Source organism: Phoenix dactylifera, chromosome 2 (genome assembly GCF_009389715.1).
Source record: "Phoenix dactylifera cultivar Barhee BC4 chromosome 2, palm_55x_up_171113_PBpolish2nd_filt_p, whole genome shotgun sequence".
NCBI lineage: Eukaryota > Viridiplantae > Streptophyta > Magnoliopsida > Arecales > Arecaceae > Phoenix > Phoenix dactylifera.
The window spans coordinates 24,465,144-24,485,644 of NC_052393.1; the positions used below are offsets into that span (position 1 = coordinate 24,465,144).

The window sequence follows — 20,501 nt, forward strand, 5'->3', positions numbered from 1 at the left end:
AGCGCAATAATTATTTTATATAATTTTTTTAAAAATAAAACAGAAAGTAACTTATTTTGAAATATGCTATTTTTTAAGCTAAACAAATGTGCAAAAATTATTTATTAATTTTTTACAAAAATATTTTAGAAACTAGTTGAGTGCTTAATTAGTATTTGACTCCTTGGTTATTCTAGGATATATTCCTCCACTAACATAGCATTGATTGCTAAAAAAGAAAATGTCCATGACCGCAAGTTTGGGCTGCGGTCAGCTTTGGTGGCTTGCCATGTTACCAGAAATAAAAAGCCTTAAATGCCGATTCCAACCACCCCTGCAGCAGATCGAGCGGCTTCCGGACCGGACTTGCATCAAAATCGACGGCAGATATTCGCCGTACGGATTCCCCGGCTCACTCCCTGCATTGATTGCAACATAAACCATCAGTAGTCCTTTGTCCCCATCACCTGCCCACCGTCAAGTTCAAGAAACCGGCGAAGACAAGCACGCAGCCGCCGTGACTCCTCCCAGTTTCTCTTCCTTCGAAGGTCATCAGCAAGAGGCAAATACGAAGAAGAGGGCAGGGGCGTTGCCGTCTTTCGTCGGTGAAAACGCTCCGCATAGTGTTTCTTTCGTAGGTGCGGTCTCTCTCCCTCTTACATCCCCCCCACTCTTGCTTGTCTTCTTGTCTGGAAGTATTCCTTCTGGTTTCTATTTGAGCTAGAACATGTTGGTGGGTCTGTATGCATCTGGGCTGCAAGCATAAAGAAGAAACTAGGAGGGCTAAGTAGTTGTCGTTTCACGTCTAGCATCAAATTTCCATCTTCTTCATCTTGTGCAGCAGGTGATTTGCAACTTTGCAATGCTTCACAAGCATTATGTAGGGACTTATAAGTTTGATTTTTTTTATATATATGTGTAGCTTAATAAGTATTTAAAATTGTGGATATACCGTTGTAGATTTTCTATTTATGTGCATATCCTTATATATATATATATATATATATATATTTACATATGCATCCCTGACTCGATAAGGAAGATGTGCAAAAAGAAATAATTTATGCGGGTTTATACATAAATAGTAAAATTTGATAGTATCATATAAAAGAAAATTATTTATAAGGATATACATGCATATCTAATAGATGTGACTGAAGTAGAACTAGGATCTAATAGCTCGTCATATATCCTTATTTAGCATCGTGCGAACCCTCTGCTACTTCAATCAATGCTGGGAAAGACATGTAGATCTAAATCATGGACTGTGGCTTATGGTGGAATTTTATTGGAGGACATATTTCTACTGCCAAAAGCCCGCAGAGTAGATGTAATATAGCCACCGCCTTTATTGGCAGTCACCCTAACTAATGAGGTCTTTTTGGACTTTGGATCGCTCCAATGGTCGCAGAACTAGAGCCCGACTCGTAGTGTGAGGGCCCAAATTAAGCTCTATATCGGGCTATCTCATCCTGCTGCCAGTGTCACCCAGACTTGCCTGAACGATAACTTTCATGCGAGCCTGGATTTATGTCTCATTATCATTTGGAGCAGGCGCCTCCTCTGACTCCCTGGAGTGAAGGTGGCTCCGTCGCTTGGCTGTCCACCTCCACCTTCTCTTTGACAACCCTCTCCTTAGCTGCTCTGAAATCAGCGAAGAGCTTGTTCATTAACTATCGGACTTTTTGTCAGTATTTCCATCATATAAATATATTGGGATAACTAACAGTCAGGTGCTGCTTTAACTTGGTTACCACTCTTTCTTTTAACTCTATGTTGCACTAGTACACCGTCATTTGTATCGTTCCGAGAGCATTTATCTATGATCCCAACTAATATCATACTTTGGATCTTTTTTTCTGTATGGATCCATTCCTCTAGGTTTATCAAGCACGCCAGTTTATTAATTATTTAAAAATAGTAAAATTTATTATGATTAATAAATATATTTTCTATTTTAGAAAATCTTCTAATTTATCTAATACATAATAATTTTTTATTTTTTTATTATTTATATATATTAATAATTTTTAAATTTAAAAATACTTTAAAATATTATAATTCAGAAAATATATTTTTTACTTTAGAAAATATTTTTGAATTATGCAATATGTAGCACTAATTTTTTATTTTTTGTACGGATTATATTTTTTAATATTTTTAAATTAAAAATAATTTTTAATCATAAAAATTTTAGAAAATTAATTTGAGTTTAGATTTATATACAACCCTACTATGGATGCTATATATATTTTTCTAAGCTCGTGGGCATGCATTAAAGGCTACTTATTTCATAATTTTATTCAAATTTAGGCCCATATCATATCACTGTGTGCATGATCACACCCAAATTTGAATAAATGAATACCAAATTTAGGTCAAAAGTTGCTTACATGCCCTAAAGAAACTTTTTAGATTTTATTTTATTTTTTAAGTTAAAAAATATTTTTTAATAAAAATATAGAATTAATAAAAATTAAAGATTTTAGTCTCACTTTGTAAATCATCCATAGATCTACAATATATTATGAAATCATGCCAAAGTCAAAAATTTTGGCGTGATCTCCTCTTATTTTGAATTTTTTTGGTATTTTTCGACGTTGAAAAAAAAGAAAAAGAATGAGATAGGGGAGAGCCACCTTACCTTGTTTTAGGTTCTTTAATCCTCGAAATTATGGAGTTTTTGGCGAAATAGGGGGGGTTTGAAAACAAAATAGTAGAATGACCTCAAAAGCTTGGGAGGCCTTCTTAGGCTTCTCTATTATTGAAAAAGGGGGGCACACCTGAATTGGTTTAAACTGGTGAATTGACTGATTTGCACTGGTTCCGCTTTGAACCGTCTAGTTCAGAGTGTTGCGGGGGTGTTCTCGAAAAATAGGGCCGAATTGTTCCGATTCTGGCCCGGTTTAGCTTGGTATAGGGGTGAACTGGGTAATTCTGCGATTTGGCAGACTATCCTATTAGCTAATACTCAAAGTCATGACCCGGTTGGGTGAGCATGCTATGAAAATGATCTCATAGGACTTCCATCGAAAGAAGGCTAGCAAGATAACGGTACATACAAAGAATAAGTGTTTGGTTGAAAACAACGTTGGAAGGACTTTTGTGAAATGTTATCTCTTGGTCAAAGCCTTTGCATCATCTCCATCACTATCTAAAACAAAGAGTTGCATCAATACAGCCCCAAGCATCTCCTATTAATTGGTCCTATCAAGCTTCACATAAACACTGCTAAGAAATTCGTAGAGGCTCTAATGAATTTTTGTAACAAGATGAGCAGAAAGAAACTGAAAATATGCTAAGGGGAAACTAGGTCTTGGGAGTAGGAAAAATATATGAGAGAAAAAGGATGAACAAGAGATGGAAAAACCTATAAAAGGAATAAGAATGAAAAAAGGGAGAGAAATGAAGGTTTTTTTGAAGTAAAGAAGGAGTGCAAAGGAAACAAAAAGAAAGATGGATAGGATAAGCAAATGCAGTTGTCTATAGCTTTTGCTGGCTATGCACTGCCAACCTGAAATGGAAGTGAAGAATGGAGACAAAAGGGGAGAAATGGAGGGAAGGGAATGAATTATGGGAGAGCTTGAAGAGAAACTAGAGAAAAATGAAGGGATCCACCTAGAATGTATTAGAGCAACACTGGTCAAAGTTGGACCAGTTTGGGTCAGTTAGTGCACACAAACTACGGGGATGAGATGTTTTTTGAAAGCTAGCAAGAAGAAAAACATGGTGAGAAAGATAAGGAAAGGAAGGGCATGACAAATTTGAACAAATAAACCTTATCCGAGCCCACAAGTTTGCGAGACTATGGAGGACGCTGCAAACAATAAGAATTTTTTAGTACCAGAAGCTGGAGAGACGGTAAACCTTTCAAATAAGGAATTTTCCAAAGGTTAATAAATATCCCAACTTGTCCTTGAAGAATGCATACAACTCTAAGGTTTTGCCTTACATGCTAAGTGAAGGATGATTTTTCTGAAAATCCAGGATCATTTCCCTGTAACGGAAGAAAATCAAGGGAAAATCCTGCAAAACAACGAACAGAGTGTTAGAAACACAGATCTCACCACTAGCAACCCAAGCGTGTTGCCTCCCAAGAGATCCACGCTCACTGCCTCTCCCTGAATTTTTGTGGCTCTTGCAACTTTTGCGTGATTTCTTAGTTCTGATGGCCAACCTTGGCTATTTACGGCCACCACATAAAATCCTAGGCAATGATATGCGTGGAATCCTTAGGGATCTCTATTCTCGGTCATAGGATCACTGAAAAATAATTTTTCACAAAACTCCTTATATTCTTTTAATTCCGAATTTTGGGCGTCTACAAATTGCAAAAATGTCCATCAATACTTTGCAATTGACTTTCGAGAAAAGGAGATTAATTTAGTGAAATTTCTTTTTGCTTACAATTTTGTTTATTTATCCTTCCACCACACCATATTCCACATAAGCCAATAGGATCGAAAAAATATCATTGATTAAATTCCTGGTTCATATAATTCTTAATTCTTATTTTGTAATTCAGTTGGACCCAAAAATTGTTCTAAAACAATGTCACAAATAAACATGTTATTTATAGTAATAATAAAATATAATGAAAACAATTTTTATAAATCTTACTGGCCAGTTTTTCTTTTGGTCCAACCTCATACAGGCATACTGAATATTCTACCTCAAATTGAGGCTGGTGGATTCCTTATTGAGCATCTATACAAATCTATCTGGTGCACTCAAGATCCAACTTTGTTTGTATATTTGATCTTGAGAAGACCATCAACAATTGACTCAGTCAAAGCACAAGAACACACCAAATATATCTGCATAGACTTCTTAGGTCAAAGGGCATATAAACTAATTATGCTGGATACTCTTCTCAACATCAGTGATCACTTTCAGAAGGTACTCATATTTGGATCTCGTTCAGTGCATGTACTCTTACAGTGCACCTACTTGTCTGCTTAAGGTCTCTACCTCAATGACAGAGCCTATCATTCTATTTATATAGCGGCACAATGAGTGTAGGCCTAAAATATGTAACTCGGCTTAGAACAACATGAGTTAACAAAGAATCGAAAAACCACCACTCCGCGCCTATAATTCATTAATCATCGGTGTGGTCCCTCTACAATGTTACTTAACATATATACCATGTGAACATCTCATGTCACAATAAAATACCCAATAAACAAATAAACATATGTGTGAAAAGGAGACATAAATAATTCAATAATTATTAAAATTGTTTTACAAATTGGTTTCTGAGGGCATATATCTAACGCTAAGTTCATCAGATTTGAGGATGCTTCCATGAGAGCATTCTAGGAGGACATGCGGATGGAAAATCTCTGGCTTATAGTTTAGTCCAACAATATCAGATGAAGATTCTTTGTCAATTATAGACAATGCTCTCCTCAAGCTTTCATGTGGAAGCTCGATTATCTGGGCCTTCAAAGTACCTCTGCAAGGGTGTTGAAAATCAGAAGTATTTGGAGCCTTTTGAGTTTTGAAAATCCAAAGTATGTCTTTTTAGGGGCCTTAGGGCACAAGCCCAAAAAATATTATGTACATAGGAGGTGTAGTTGCCGCATAGTGAGAATAAAACATGATCAAGAAATAATGTATTTAACATGGACTCTATGCATGGAAAAACCAGGCTATGATAAAAATGATGCTTGTGACAATGCATATAACTGCAATATATGCCTCAATAAGGTGCAGGCCAAAAATGTAAAGATAATTATAATATATGTATTGTGGAAGAGTACCAGTTGATGGATAAATTATAAAGTGTAATGTGTATAAAGGCACCAATTCCAGATAATTTGTAAGCTAAAAATTGGATATTTTAGATATGTATTGGCTTAATCCGCTGAGTAATTCTTCCCTGAAGAGAAGTTCTTGGTGGATGTGGTTTGGCCAGGAAGAAGAGTGCTAGGACAATTTCAGTCCTTTTATCTCAAGAATTCTTATTATATTTTATGATCCTTGGTAGTTTTTCTAGAAATATCTAAGGCACTAGTTATTCCCAATTCTCCATACACCTCACCATTCGTTTTCTGTATGTACATTAAGCTTGAAATTAGCATTTGCATGTTTGAGCATGATTGATGACTGACAATACTGGTTTTTCAAGCTTGCTGCTGTGGTTGCAATATTTGTATTTTTGCATCTTATGTACGTAAATGTCTTGTTTCTTCATTTAATATTATTATGCTAAACATTCATAGTGTTTTCATTTTTATGGAGCTTCTCATGAGAAAATGATGTATATGATTACAGGTTGCATCCTTATTGTAGACCGAAGGCTGCATATGTAGCCGTTTAGAAGACTGAAGGTCCATTACATGAGTGGATATGCGTTGGTGTTGTTTTGATGCCCCGTCAGTGACAGAAAAGGATCGTCCTAATTCTCAACAAGACTTACGCAGTAAGAAATGCTTTTATATCTCAACTTCTTTCGCACTTACTGTTACAATAACAATATGTGAGGAGCATCTAGTGGAGAATATATTCGTTGCTTCATGGTCTGCTGAACCGCCCGCTGGTGCAGAACTGAATTGGTTTTGTTGTGAAATTTGGAACCCACCCCTGAACCACTTCGAACTAGGCGGTTCGGAGTGAAACCGGTGTGAAGCAGTTTGCACCAGTTCGAACCGGTTTTCACTTCTCGCCGTCTTGAGAAAGATTCTCAAGCCTTCTTATTAGGCCTTCCTTCACGGTTTTCTCAAATCCCCTTTCCAGCCAAAAAACGTGCTGGTTTCGATAATTCAAGAAGGTTCCAACTCAAAATAAGGTGTGTTTTCCCTCTCCTATCTCATTTCTTCTTTTCTTTTTCAATACCGAAAATGCCGAGAAATTTTCAAAATAAGAGGTCATGCCAAAAGTTTTGATTTTGGCATGATTTCGTGATATGTTGTAGATTTATGGATGATCTACACAATCCTACTAAAATCTTTCAATTTTATTAAATAATAATTTTTAAATTGAAAAATATATTTTTGAATTAAATTTTTAAAAAATAAAATACATAAAATAACTATAAAATTTGAAGCTTATTTAGGGGCATACAAGCTACTCTTGAGTTAAATTTGGTGTCTATTTTTTTAAGTTATCATCGTATAGTGGCCTATATTTAAATTTTAAAAATATTAAGAAATAAGTAGCGTTTGATACATGAACACGACTTAAAAAAAAATATATAGCATCCATGGAAGGATTGTACATGGTTCTAAGATCAAATTAATTTTCTAAAATATTTATATTTAAAAAATATTTTTAATTTAAACAATTATTAAAAATATGTAATTAACAAAAAATAAAAAATGTACTACGTATTACATGATTTAGAAGTATTTTTTGAAGTAGAAAAAATATTTTTCTAACTTTATGATATTTAAATATATTTTTAAATTTAAAAATTATTAAAAAATATATAAATAATCTAAAAAATATGAAAAATTAGTACTATGGATTAACTACATCAGAAGTATTTTCTGAAGTAGAAACATATTTTTCATCATAACAAAATTTTATTATTTTTAAATAATTAATAAACCGACGTGCTTGATAAATTTGCAAGAATTGAGCCATCAAAGAAAAAGAATTAGGACTCGCTTGTGTATCAAAAACTATCCTGTAGCTGTCTCATGAACAATAGTCTCCTGTCCTTCACTTTCTTCATGGCCAACAGATCCATGACCACCAGAACCGTCATCGCTGCTGCTCCAGGACTCTTCGACACTCTCTATTGGGACTGCAGGTGCTTTTTGTTTTTCTTTTTTGATCTATTGGGCAGCTGTCTTTTTACCCTTCGTGCCTCTCTCTGTTTGGCTTTGTGGCCATCCTGATAGAGTCGACTAGGTAGCGTAGTGGCCTTATCTAATCATTTCTCAATCATATCTCTGAGAGGATGTCTCAGACAAGGAGTCATATGGCGACTGGCTCTTTTGTGGCTATAGTTGATTAGCTGTAGGAATGCATGGAATATTACGCTCAGCCCATTGCCCTGCATCGACCCTAGCCTTGCCGACTACGAAGATGGTCGGTCGTGGAGGCAATCCTGGCTCGTCAAGCCTCGGCTTTTACTGTTGGTCCACAAGCCATCCGATCATAGGATCATCCTCATCATCAGCGAAAGCACTATAGATTGGATCTATATACTTGAGCTCCACTTCCTCAATGTACTTTAGCCTCATCTTCGGATTGTAGTTGACATATACAAGGTCGTTGATGCGCTTTTGTGTCAAACAGTTTCTCAATTTGCTGTGGATGAGGGCAAAGATAGATCAGTTGCGCTCACAGCCACTCGAGAAGACCGTCTGGAAGAGGATCCAGATAGTTACCTGCTTAAGATTTTTTGCGGACAGCCCAAAATGAATCCACCATTTAGCTACAAAAATATTATAAAAAAATAAATATAAGATAGTACCATATTAGTAACCATCTAATGCTAGGTGAATGTCCTGATGTGTAACATACTTAGATTCATACTTGTCTTACTTACGACAAGTGCTTGCTGTCCAAAGTTGTAGCTGCCCTCTCTAAATAATTTGGTCTATAAAAAAGAATCGTATTGTACTACGTTAATAATAGAAGATACCGGTAAACTTACATATGCCACTTAAGTTACCTCTTCTACGCAACTTTTGGATCAGACTCCATCTTGTAAATGACATTACACAAAGCTATCAGAAGTTCGTCATCCTTACCAATTCCAGCTATGTTGTACTAGAATCGAGGATTTATGTAGTATGCTGCACATAGAGGAGACCATTTTAGTAAAATTGTACAAGTACAGGAGCAGTCTAATTTTTAATGTTCTTGCTTACCTGCTAGATGCAAGTCTCAACCTATTTGGTAGTCCCACTGTCGCTCAATGATGTCGATGTACTCTTAGGCATGGGCTGGGTCTACCTCCATGATTTGAGCTTGTGCTCTCTCCATTATGTGATACAGAAAGCCCATCGGGAGGAACCTCTCGCTATCTACAGCCCGAAGTACTTTATATAATGGTTTGATAGCCTTCATTATTGCAGTGGCATGATCTCCTCTTATTTTGCAATATTTGAGCTATGTTTTTAAGCCCCCTCCAAAAAAATGAAGGAGATAGGAGAGAGGAAGAACATCTTATTTAGTCTAAGCTCTTCCTTCTGATAGCCTGAATCGGTGTTGTTTGTGGATTTTTTGGATAGAAGAATCTCTAGCAAGAAAAGGCAACTTACTTTTGGGATTTGGGAAGGCCCAAGCTTTTAAAGCCCCTAGCAGGCTACTATGGCATTATTGCCACAGTGCTGCTGTGGCAATAATGCCAAAATACTGTGGCATTACACTGTGGCAATAATGCCAAAGTGCTACTTGACTTGGTGCGAATCGACTGGTTCGCACCGAGTCATCATCAAACTAGTCAGAACCGACTGGCATGAAAAGGATCGAATTTGGCCGATCCTATTGCGATTCTGGCCCGAAGGGGCCGGAACCGTTTTTTGTAACCAATCGAGTCGGTTCGATACTGCATGAACCGAGCGGTTTGACTCGGTTTGGCAAACCTTGATTTTACGAGTCGGATTTTTCTGTCGGTATATTCAGATGGGCTTCTCCACAGTCATATTATCAACTAGAGAATACTTCTCAAAGCCAGAGCTTCAATGAGAGATCCAAAACTGGTTATAACCAGAGCGCGTTCCTTATGAGATGAGTATATAGGATTACAACGCTGCTTGGTTAGAGGCATTGGTTGATGTGTCTCCTGATTATGCTAATGGTCCGGATATCTATGAGAGACATCACCACTCAACGAAATTTTAGATATTGGTATGTATGTTGTACTCTAAATATATTTTAATTGATTATATCGTTTTATATTTTGTATCTCACTAATTGATTTTAGGATATTTCATATTGTTTCTTCTAGCATGCAAAGCATTCTAGAAACAGAAATTACACTTAAAGTTATTTATATTTTGCATCACTCTAAAACATCAAGAGGCATCATTTAGGATGTATCAGGATCATATACAAATCAAACAATATCAAAAAAATCAAATTATAAAAAAAATTGATTTTTTTTTGAAAAAATTAAAAAAATAATTACCATTAGTTCAAACTTAAAAATATTAAAAAATTGGCATGCTGGTTCGGAATTGGCACACCACCAGCCGCCGACCGGTACGGCTCTTGGTATCGGTTCGGCGGACCTTGGGTTGCTTTATATATATGGCACGTTTTGCTGACGGCACTGAGAACATGTGAGGAGGCATATTATTAATGATAAAAATAAGCATTATAGCAACTATTGTAGTTGTATCAAAGTAGTTAAGTCTTAATGTAGCACTATTGTCCTTTTCTCCTGAGATGCCATGAGTTTTGTATTGTTATCATCGCATGACTTGCTATGTGGCCATAAAGTGTTTCTTAGAATTCTAATTTAATTTTTTAATCTTATGATCCTTGAAAATATTGTTACTAAACTTTTCTGGATTTGATACATGTTTTTGCTACTTCTAGTTCATGTGGTTCTAGTTGTGCATGTGTTAACCTTTTGGGGTCCAATCCTAAGATGTTAGTGCGCAGTATTTTCTGCCTTTTGGGAATTGTGTTCACTAATTGTACTATATAGTACTAATTGACGGAGCCATTAATAGGAAAGTCTAAGCTGACCAACATGATGATTTTGCTGCCATTTATGCACACCAAGACATACAGACTTCATGGGCCTAGCAACTAAGCGTAAGACGACCACATTAACAGAAGCAGGCAAATATTAACTATTTATTTCATGGGCCTGGATTTCAGGGCATTTTAATATTTTTGGGGTGAATGCATTAAAAATATTTTGTTTAAGTGTTTTGATTATGTTAATAGCTAGCCACAACCTCTTATAAAACAATTGAAGGAAAAAAAATTTCATAATGAAGGCAAAAATAATTAGTCCAAAAGGAGAAGATTCTACGCTAAATGTGTGAAGGCCTGCCCGGGCCTGGTCCACTTGACCGGCCCGACTAGGCTTGGCCCAGGTTAGCCTTGCATGTGCTTTGCACGTGATGGGCGGAAGATTCCTATCGGGCGTCTTCCTTCCTCCCTTCTCCCCCAATGATACCGCTAGGAGTCAGAGACCTAGGGCCATCGGAGCCCTAGGTCTCGTCTATATAAGCACCTCCCCACCTCTCTTTCTCCTCCACCGATGATCATCGATCTCCTTTCTCTCTCTTTTTTCCTTTGAAGTTCACGGCTGCCTGTTTCTGTGCTCGTCAGAAATCGGGATCACTGATACCTCCTCAGAGCCAAGGTAAGGTCCCCGTCTTCTTCCTTGTTCTTCCTTTTCCCGATCGACCCGACAATGGCCGAAATCTGGCGAAAGATCATCAGAAAATTTCTGTTTCTCTCTCTTGTGTTGGTCACTGTCGGTGGCCGTTCTCTCGCCGTTGTGCCACCGGTTCTCGGCTGCAGTCGCCGGTCCTCCGGCCACAGCTGCCATCAGGCTGGAGGATCCCCTATTTCTCGATGGGGCGAGCTCACACCCCCTCCTCTATTCTGCGAAGAAAAGAGGGGAGTGCGATAGAGAAGAGAAAAAGAAAAAAAAGAAGAAGAAAAGTTAGAAAAGAAAAGAAGAAAAAGAAGAAAGAGAACCGATTTCTCTCTTGTTTCTTCTCTCTCTATCTTCTCCCTCTTTCTCTCTTGTCTTTTTGTTTCTATCTCTAAATAACCCTATGGATCCCAGTATAGGATCTCATCGATCTGATCTACGAATCCGAGTTGATTCCTAAAAAGAGGCCCTAAACTGCCCTAGTGCCCAGGTTGCCTACTAGATCAGTCACCTCGGCCTTATTAAGCATCCTGGAACCCCCTAATGATGAGCCATGTCGAACGACTTTGGCCTTGATCGAGTCCATACCCAATGATTTATTGATCGAATTGCTTAGACTTGACCTGCCCGGAGCCGCCGAACATCGTCACCCAACCAACTGTCTCCTTTTCTTATTATTTTAATTCTATTGAAATCATTGAACAAAAATTAATTTTGCTTTTAATATTTTTAAGAGGGTTAAGTGATTTCACTAGTAAAGTTTGGCGGTGTAAGGCGAAAGAAGTAAGTAGATCTTACACTCATGATTTTTTAAATTATCATGTTTTTCATGCATATCAAGGATTGCTGAACTGATACCGGGTGTCGTACCAGTCGGCGCCCAATCCGGTTCAGTACCGGTTCCGACAGAACCGAACCGGTATCAAACCAGTTGGCTCGGTTCAGCAATCTTTGGCCTGGTTCGCACATCCGCACACCGTATTTTTTATTTTTTGGAGAGCTCTCTCTCTTTTCGAATTTATTCTATAAATTTATGTCTAATTTGATTTTTTTAATTATTTTTTTGATGTTTTCTGATGTTTCTATGATTCCGGTTCAAGCTAGATGATGTTTTTTGATGTTTTCTGTGGCAAAATTAATCAGACTCCGTGCGAACCGACCAGTTCGCATCGAGTCCTGGCCGAGCGGGACGGATCCGGTTCCGTCCGGTTCGCTCTTGTACTGATTGGTTCCTACGGGGCCAGAATCGTTTTTCATGCACGAACTGACCCGGTCAGAGATCAGGTCGGCTCGGTTTGGCCCGAAGTGGGCGGCACCGTCCGGTTCGGCAATCCTTGATGCTAATGATATTGCCAATAAAGAAATCATGTTTTTTTTAAAATTATGGATCAACATATGTATTATAAAAATCATGCTTTACTATGAAAAATAGTTTCATGAATGTTTTGATGAAAATAGCTTTGTTATGAAATATGAATCTGATTATGTCATTTAGTATTTTTCATCTATTTATGTGCATATTTTAAGAAAAAGATATATATTTTCTAAAGGCTCTTAGATTGCTATGATTGCCCGTAGAAATATGGGTCAATCGACATCCTGGAGCTAGCATCCAATGAAAACAGCCCTCTCTGCCAACGGGTTAGAGTTGGTAACGAATACAAACTATGATATCTTGTCGATTACGAAGATGGCCTTGTCATAGATTATAGTGATTATAGTGCAAATCTATGAGCACTGTTTTAAATGAAAGTATGGATAAATGGCAAATATTTGTTGAATATGAATATTTCAAATTATACTTTTAGCTTTATGAACTTTCATGATTTGTGTATAATGATTGGTTTGCTATGACATAGTTTGTTATTATATTTATGAAATATTTATTTTACAATATAAATTTACTTTCCAAATAATGCATTGAATCATGTAAAAACTTATACTTGATCCGGTAAGGTAGAGTAAGATTTAGTTATTGAGCTATGTCGCTTATATATCTTTATTTTTATTTTTCTCTCTCTAGACGAATAGGGTCTTAGAAATGAAGGATGATCCACGCTTGGAGTTCGCATTAGCAAGCTTGACGACTTTGTAGAAAAACTTTAGTATTTTAAATTGACTATGAATTTGTAGTTAATGATTTTCTGAATATTGAGGATTATGGGTTTAGTATTTATGTTTAGATTTAGACGCTCTGAACTCGTATTGGTTTCATTTAATGGATAATGAAATTGGAATTTTATTTATGATATTTTATCTGAAATGAATTTGGAACTTAAATGAAATGTTTGGCTTCGTATTATCATGGGTTGTACCCCTCGCTAGCACGGCCGTGTCTTGTCCCGGTTTTCGGGCGTGACAAAATGATGTTTCCGTTTCTACTTTGTCTTGGCAGAAGTGCTGGTTAAGTCCACAGTCAGGCCAGCTATGTATCTACTTATGAAATCTGTTGAAGACTTCTGGAGTCATTGCATTGAAATGCTTCTCAATTTTCTTTCTGCTGTTTGTTTCAATTATAAGAACTCCATCACCGCTAGAAATATTCATGTTTTGTCTCCCAAAAGTTTTGTGAACCATGTTGAAGAGCAGATATTTGTGTTAAGGGCCAGCAGTATAATTTGTGTTGAAGTTCATTGGAGATTTATACAGACACTACGGGGGAAAGGCAAGCAGAGAAGATGTGCAGATTACTTTTGTTATCTACAGTGTTGACTTTGAGGCAACACATTTGATTGGCTGATGTCAGATCAAGATCAATATTGCTATTATTAGACTTGACTGTCAAGTCATGTGAAAGGACTACTCGCATGTTCTAGTAAACCATATGTAATTGTTTGATTTTGTTTCTCTTTTTCTGGACAGGGTTGTCATCCAGTGAGAACATCACGGTTTTCTCCTACGGTGAGTTGAGAGCAGCAACAAATAATTTTCATCCATGTAATAAATTAGGACAAGGTGGTTTTGGAACAGTCTACAAGGTATTCATAATGTTTTAATATGTTGCCTTTGTTCACTTTAATCACACTATAATTATGGCTGTTAAATGTCTTAGTTCTTATGCTTGGATTCATCTACCTTATTAACTTATGACTGAATCTGACATATTTTGATTATGGCATGCCGTATGTCCCATCTCGTTCCAGCATATTGTAGCATTACCGGCATCGAACCGAGACTTGGTACGGGCGTGTACCAAGTCTCAATACACCGAATCAACCCCCGTATCGGATATACTGACACTGTACCAGCATGGTACCAATACCGGGTCTGGTACCAAGATAGCAAACCTTATTCTGATTATCATGCTAACATAGTTCGTGATTTTATAAAACTACCAGGAAAAAGGAAAAGAAATCCTGAGTGTGTGTATAAAGTGCCTTCTGCCTAGTTTGTCACATTAGATAGATAAATGATAGCTGACACCCTAGGAACAACAGCATATAACATGCAAGATGAATGCTTAACACTAATTGTTAGTGGGTAAGGTCTCCCTAGTGCATTCAAAGTGTCATCTACTTGCAATGCACCTTTGTTAATCAATTGTGAGTAGTTATTCTCCATTGCGCAATTATATATTGTCACGCCCCCGCCTGCGCGGGGCACGTGAGGCACCCAGTGCCCACGTGGGGGCCACATGAGGGGGGAATACGGGGCTCCCCTGCCAGATATTGTCCGGTTCCGGGGCTTCACGCAAGCGTCCTTCACCCCTTCCTGGTTTTGTTTTCCACCCAAAACGCGTCTGCAGGATTAGGAGACACCCGCCTCATATGTCCAGGCTCTAGAACGAGTCTTTCCGATGTGGGACTATTGGGCCTCACACCCTTCCCACCATCAGACAAGAGTCGTCCTCGGCTCTGATACCAAATGTCACGCCCCCGCCTCTGCGATGCACGTGAGGCACCTAGTGCCCACGTGGGGGCCACATGAGGGGGGAACACGGGGCTTTCCTGCCAGATATTGTCCGGTTCTGGGGCTTCACGCAAGCGTCCTTCACCCCTCTTGGTTTTGTTTTCCACCCAAAACGCGTCTGCAGGATTAGGAGACACCCGCCTCATATGCCCAGGCTCTGGAATGAGTCTTTCCGATGTGGGACTATTGGGCCTCACATATATTGCACATTTTCTCATTCCTTTCTTCGATTAGATAGGACCAAGCTGATTGTCGTTGAAGAATTTTGATGTTTGATTTACTAGATTTTGGTAAATGTTCATTTCATATATGCAGCAGAGTCTAAAATCGCCTTTAAGTACCTTGCATTTGCCTCTGTATGATGCCAATATGTATCAAGAATTTGGAAGGGAAAACACTTAGGCATTTTTTCATTTATTGTGTTAACTTTGAAGGTATTTAATTCTTAATTGAGAAAAAAATCTTAGATTGTTTAAGTACACCAAAAACATCCTGTATAATCTAAAGTTTGGACCGATCTTCTATACTTCACCTGAACAACTTCTTTATGCTGGGCTACCTGTCATATGCCCATTCATGCCAAATTCATTTACCAACAGTACTAAAAATAATGATGCATTTGAACTCATCAGGGATCTCCCCTTCTTGAGATGCTCAAACGAGATATATTGTAGTAGAAAAAGGCCCATCTGTATCAAGTATTTTTTCATTGGAAAATCCAGTGTTGCTTCTATCAAAAATATATTTTCTCAATTTGGGAAAAAAAGACATTCCAACCATAGCTTAATATCTCTAAATTCCTCGAACAATTTGAAAGTCTATCTTGAATTGTGCCTCACTGCTTCCTAAAATGTATCTCTCTAAAACCTATCCTCCTACTTTTATCACTCTATCTATTTTCTAGGCTTTGTGAAACTATTAAGAGATAATACATTTCATCATGACCATAGGGCGAGGAATTTAGGTTCTGAGATTATATCCAAGAAAATATACTGAGAACATGAAAATGAATATCTAAACTGCTACTTTTCTCTAATGGTTCAGACTTCAGAGTCTTGATGACAATAAATTTTGAGCTTCAAAATTTTGACCTGTAATCCCTTTTAGCATCTACATGCAAGTTACCAAATTTTTAACATAACTATAGGAAGACAATACCTGGAACATGATCCTCAGGTGACAATCTCTCAGAAGGAAACATTTGGCAGGCCAAATCCTTGATACAAAACCTTCAAGAGACATAATTATTGAATTTCAGAATTTTGACAGAGAAAATACATATGTGCGTGCGTGCTTCATTAGATTGAATAGCCACTTTTCCTGTTTCTAAAAAATGAAACATGCGAAACAGGTTAATTGTTTTGTAGTGGAGATCGTGCCAGATTTCTGAAACTTGTAACCAGAAAAACAAGTTTGGAACAAAAGAAGAAAACTTTCAATACTTATTTCAATGAAAGAAAAGACTGCATCCGCAAACCGTAGAAACATGGGCAGTTTATGATAACAGATATGTTTGGACAAGAGGAGAAGCAGATCTATCTCCTTGAGGGTGAAAGTTTTAAGGTGCACTCGTAGAATCTTGGAACAAAGTGAAGAAGAGTCACATTTTCTGTTGATACATTCTTTTCAATCAGGATTCACATTTTGAATCTAGAAGCAGTTTCTTAGATCCATTTTAAAAATTGTATTCAGGATTCTGCCGCCCTCGCCTTACTCGGCTCCAATCCTCCATGTAGTCTTAACTTCTGTATCAAGGCCAATCTTTTCCTTTTGTTGCAAATGAAAAAATAGTATGTTCTTTCTAACCAGATCATCAATTGTTGTGGCTTGTTGATTTCCATTAACATACACATTAATGGAAATCAACATATTCCCTTTTAAATACTCACCATTATTATGATCACCTTGCGTGCTTGAAATTGCAATGTTGTTTTTCAGTTTTGACTTTTCTCCATGCAATTATTAAGGTTGTTATCAAGCATAATTTCGAAGTTTGTATGACGTTAATAACATCCTTGGAAGGAAGGATGGATGGATCAAGATAAGGAACCAAGCATGGAATGCCGTACCGGCCGGTACGGGCCGATACGTACCGGTCCGGTCCTAGACCGGTACCGGAACGGCAAAAAAATCGGTATTTTTCGATTTTTTATCCGAACCAGCCGGTTCGGTCCCGTACCGGCCGGTTCGGTCCCGTACCGGCCGGTTCGGTGCCCGTACCGGCCGGTTCGGAGCCCGTACCGGCCGGTTCGGAGCCCGTACCGGCCGGTTCGGAGCCCGTACCGGCCGGTTCGGAGCCCGTACCGGCCGGTTCGGAGCCCGTACCGGCCGGTTCGGAGCCCGTACCGGCCGGTTCGCACCGGTATAATTTTTTTTTTTTAGAACCACAGCGCTGCGCGCTGTGGTTTTTGAAACCACCGCGTACCGTACCGGTACCGGCCGGTACGTACCGGTCCGGCCGGCCACCGGTACGCCGACCGGTACCGGTACGGCGGACCTTGGAACCAAGACATCATTAAATTTTGGTAGTTCCAGATGCCGGAGGAAGTTGTATTTTATAATTATCATTATGTTCTGCAACTGCTAATTCCAGTAGAGGATCACAAGTGTAGAATCTAGTACCAAAATAGCCATTTTTTAAGGATTTTCAATGTCATTGATCAGTTAACCAGCAACAATTAATTTACAAACTTATAGTAATTTCCTTGACACATTAAAAAAATTGTTTGAGAAACTACTGGAGTTAGTTTAGATTTTAGAAATTAAGAAAAGATGAAAGGCTTCTGATTCCTTGTTGAATTAAGTTTGACTGTTTTCAGTGATGATTAAACTTTCCCCTGAGTTCAATTATAGTGGTAAAGGAACGCATTTAAACTCCCTCCAAATAGGCATGCTTCTTGAGGAGATTTTCAAAATTTCTGATCTGAAATATATTTGATTTACATTTACTGAGTGGATAATTTATTAATCGTTTGCTTCTGCTGAATGGAGATAAGATTGAATAAAGTTTTCGTTCCAGGATAGCCGTGTCTAGAAGATTAAAACCAATTTGAGAATAAAAAGTTTAGTCTCCTTGATGTCAGATTTGCTATTACTTATTTCTGAAATTCTTTTAAATGTTTGCTTAATTGGTTTATTTGCTCTCTCTATATGGTTATAACTTATAAGCATGTAATCTCTCATGTTTCTGTGAGACTTAATAGTTTCCTAGATATATTATAGAATATGGGCACTTAAGAGTTAAGATTATTGTTGGTACACTTTGATATCAATTTCTGTTCCTTCTTTATCTACAATAGGGAACTCTTAAGAATGGAGCTCCTGTTGCAACAAAGGTTCTCTCTGCAGAATCCAAGCAAGGGGTTCATGAGTTTCTGACCGAGATCAAAATTTTAACAAATGTTAAGCATCCAAACCTTGTTGAGCTAATTGGATGCTGCATTCAAGGAAGTACGAGAATATTGGTCTATGAATATCTGGAGAACAATAGTCTTGATCGTGCATTACGAGGTAAATTTAACAAATTCTGAAGATTAATTAGGGCAAATGAGGCACTTGTTCCACATATTAATGCATTAATGTTTCTTTAATCTGGTAGGGTCTGATGGTGAAATAGGTAAGCTAAATTGGAGCATGAGATCTTCAATTTGTATGGGCACTGCCAGGGGTCTTGCATTTCTTCATGAAGAACTTGAGCCACAAATTGTGCATAGAGACATTAAAGCTAGTAATATTCTTCTGGATAGAAACTTCACTCCGAAAATTGGAGATTTTGGTTTGGCCAGGCTATTTCCTGATGATACTACTCACATCAGCACATGTGTAGCTGGAACAACGTAAGTGATCTTATGGACTTGTGGCTGCAACATCTGCTGTCATGTTTTTTCTTGGCTAGTTAACTAGTTAAGTCCCTTGTTTTACTTGGAAATTTAGAAGGAAAAGTATACTGATATTGAATTTAAACCAAACACTTATAGTCTTATTTCGGTTATATTTTACCAGCCTAAACTGTTTTCTACAAGGTTCCAAGAATTGCGGTATGAATCTTTCTACTTAGTTACTCATTTTAGTAATTAATGCTTGGCTTTCTTTAGCATTGGAAGCATATGATTTGTGGCAATAGTTTTTGTAAGAAATGTTCATGAATGTTGATGCCGGACTGATTTCTTGTTGCTCATAATTGTTAATGCCCGATTGATTGCTTAGACCTTTATTTTGCTAGTTTGTATGCTCTCTACAACTACTGTTAATTGTAATTCTTTATAATTCCCCATTCAATACCACATAAAGTGCTGCTTGTGGAGTCTAATTAGAGTTGCTCACTTAGAAGATTTGGTCAGAGTGCAAGTTTGGGGTGGAGTGGCAAGTTATATAGTCTATCATCTTGAAATAGTTTTGCTAATGACAGAAAGGAGAAGCATAGGTTGCTTGAGAAACTACAAAATGTTTGACTGTTGGATTTAAAGATTATCTATAAACATTTTATACTCGAGAAATTGCAAGAGAATATAAAATTGAGAAACAGGAAACTATAGATGTCGTTAACTGCACTACCTAAAGAATATAGTATCTCGAAATTATATGACGATGGTGCATAATCATGTTACTGTATGTGTGCCACTTAGGAGTTAATTTATTGAAAATATAATTTTAGAATCATATAGGATTGAGTCATCAGTTACCCCTTTCCAATTTCCACTATCATGTTAAGGTGCTATTACATGGCACATTAACTATGTTGCCTTGCTAGGAGGTTGTTAGCTGACATTGAGCCTATTCCATGGATAGTGTACCGGATGGAACAGCTTATATACTAAGGCACAATGTCATACTGAGAAATTTGGTGAGCTACTTTGATACCTTGCTCCCCGTTGCAGAGCTGAACATTCAATAGGTAATCATTTCCGTTATTTTAAATAAAGGATGATCCTTGTGAAAAACACCTTTTTTCATGATATTACAAGAATAGGTGCATAACCTATATTAAATGCTCAAGTTTCAAGTCCAGATAAATTATGTAGAAAGTAGAAGGTAATTTATGGATTGAAACATATTTCTCAGTCTAATTTTGATAGGTTCAGCAAAATGCTTGTTGCATGCATGCCAATAGAGGTCAAGTAAATCATTATCCAGCAAAACAGGTATCTTTGGAATGATTGTTATGGTAAAGATGATATTCTTGTCTACAATGGACAGAGTAAGGGAAAAAATGAAGGAAAACATTGAGCAAAGTTTTGGCACCAGAGAAGAGTTAGAGTCCTCAGTCAAAATATGGAATTTAGTTTCTTATGAGGAAGTTATTGCAATGACT

At 37.5% G+C, this 20,501-nt stretch overlaps 1 protein-coding gene across 2 annotated transcripts in view; it reads left to right on the top strand.

The window, feature by feature from the left end:
• Positions 1 to 341: 341 nt before the first annotated feature.
• LOC103721119 (cold-responsive protein kinase 1-like) overlaps positions 342 to 20,501 on the top strand; it is a 28,356-nt gene continuing 8,196 nt past the window's right edge. The window contains exons 1-5 of one of the 2 annotated variants that reach the window (XM_008811182.4): positions 342 to 617; positions 6,259 to 6,406; positions 14,144 to 14,259; positions 18,490 to 18,700; positions 18,789 to 19,026. In XM_008811182.4, coding sequence (XP_008809404.1) covers positions 6,334 to 6,406; positions 14,144 to 14,259; positions 18,490 to 18,700; positions 18,789 to 19,026 — 638 coding nt within the window. In that variant the 5' untranslated portion in view covers positions 342 to 617; positions 6,259 to 6,333. The remainder of the gene's footprint in view (positions 618 to 6,258; positions 6,407 to 14,143; positions 14,260 to 18,489; positions 18,701 to 18,788; positions 19,027 to 20,501) is intronic. The other variant, XM_008811181.4, reaches the window with a different exon arrangement.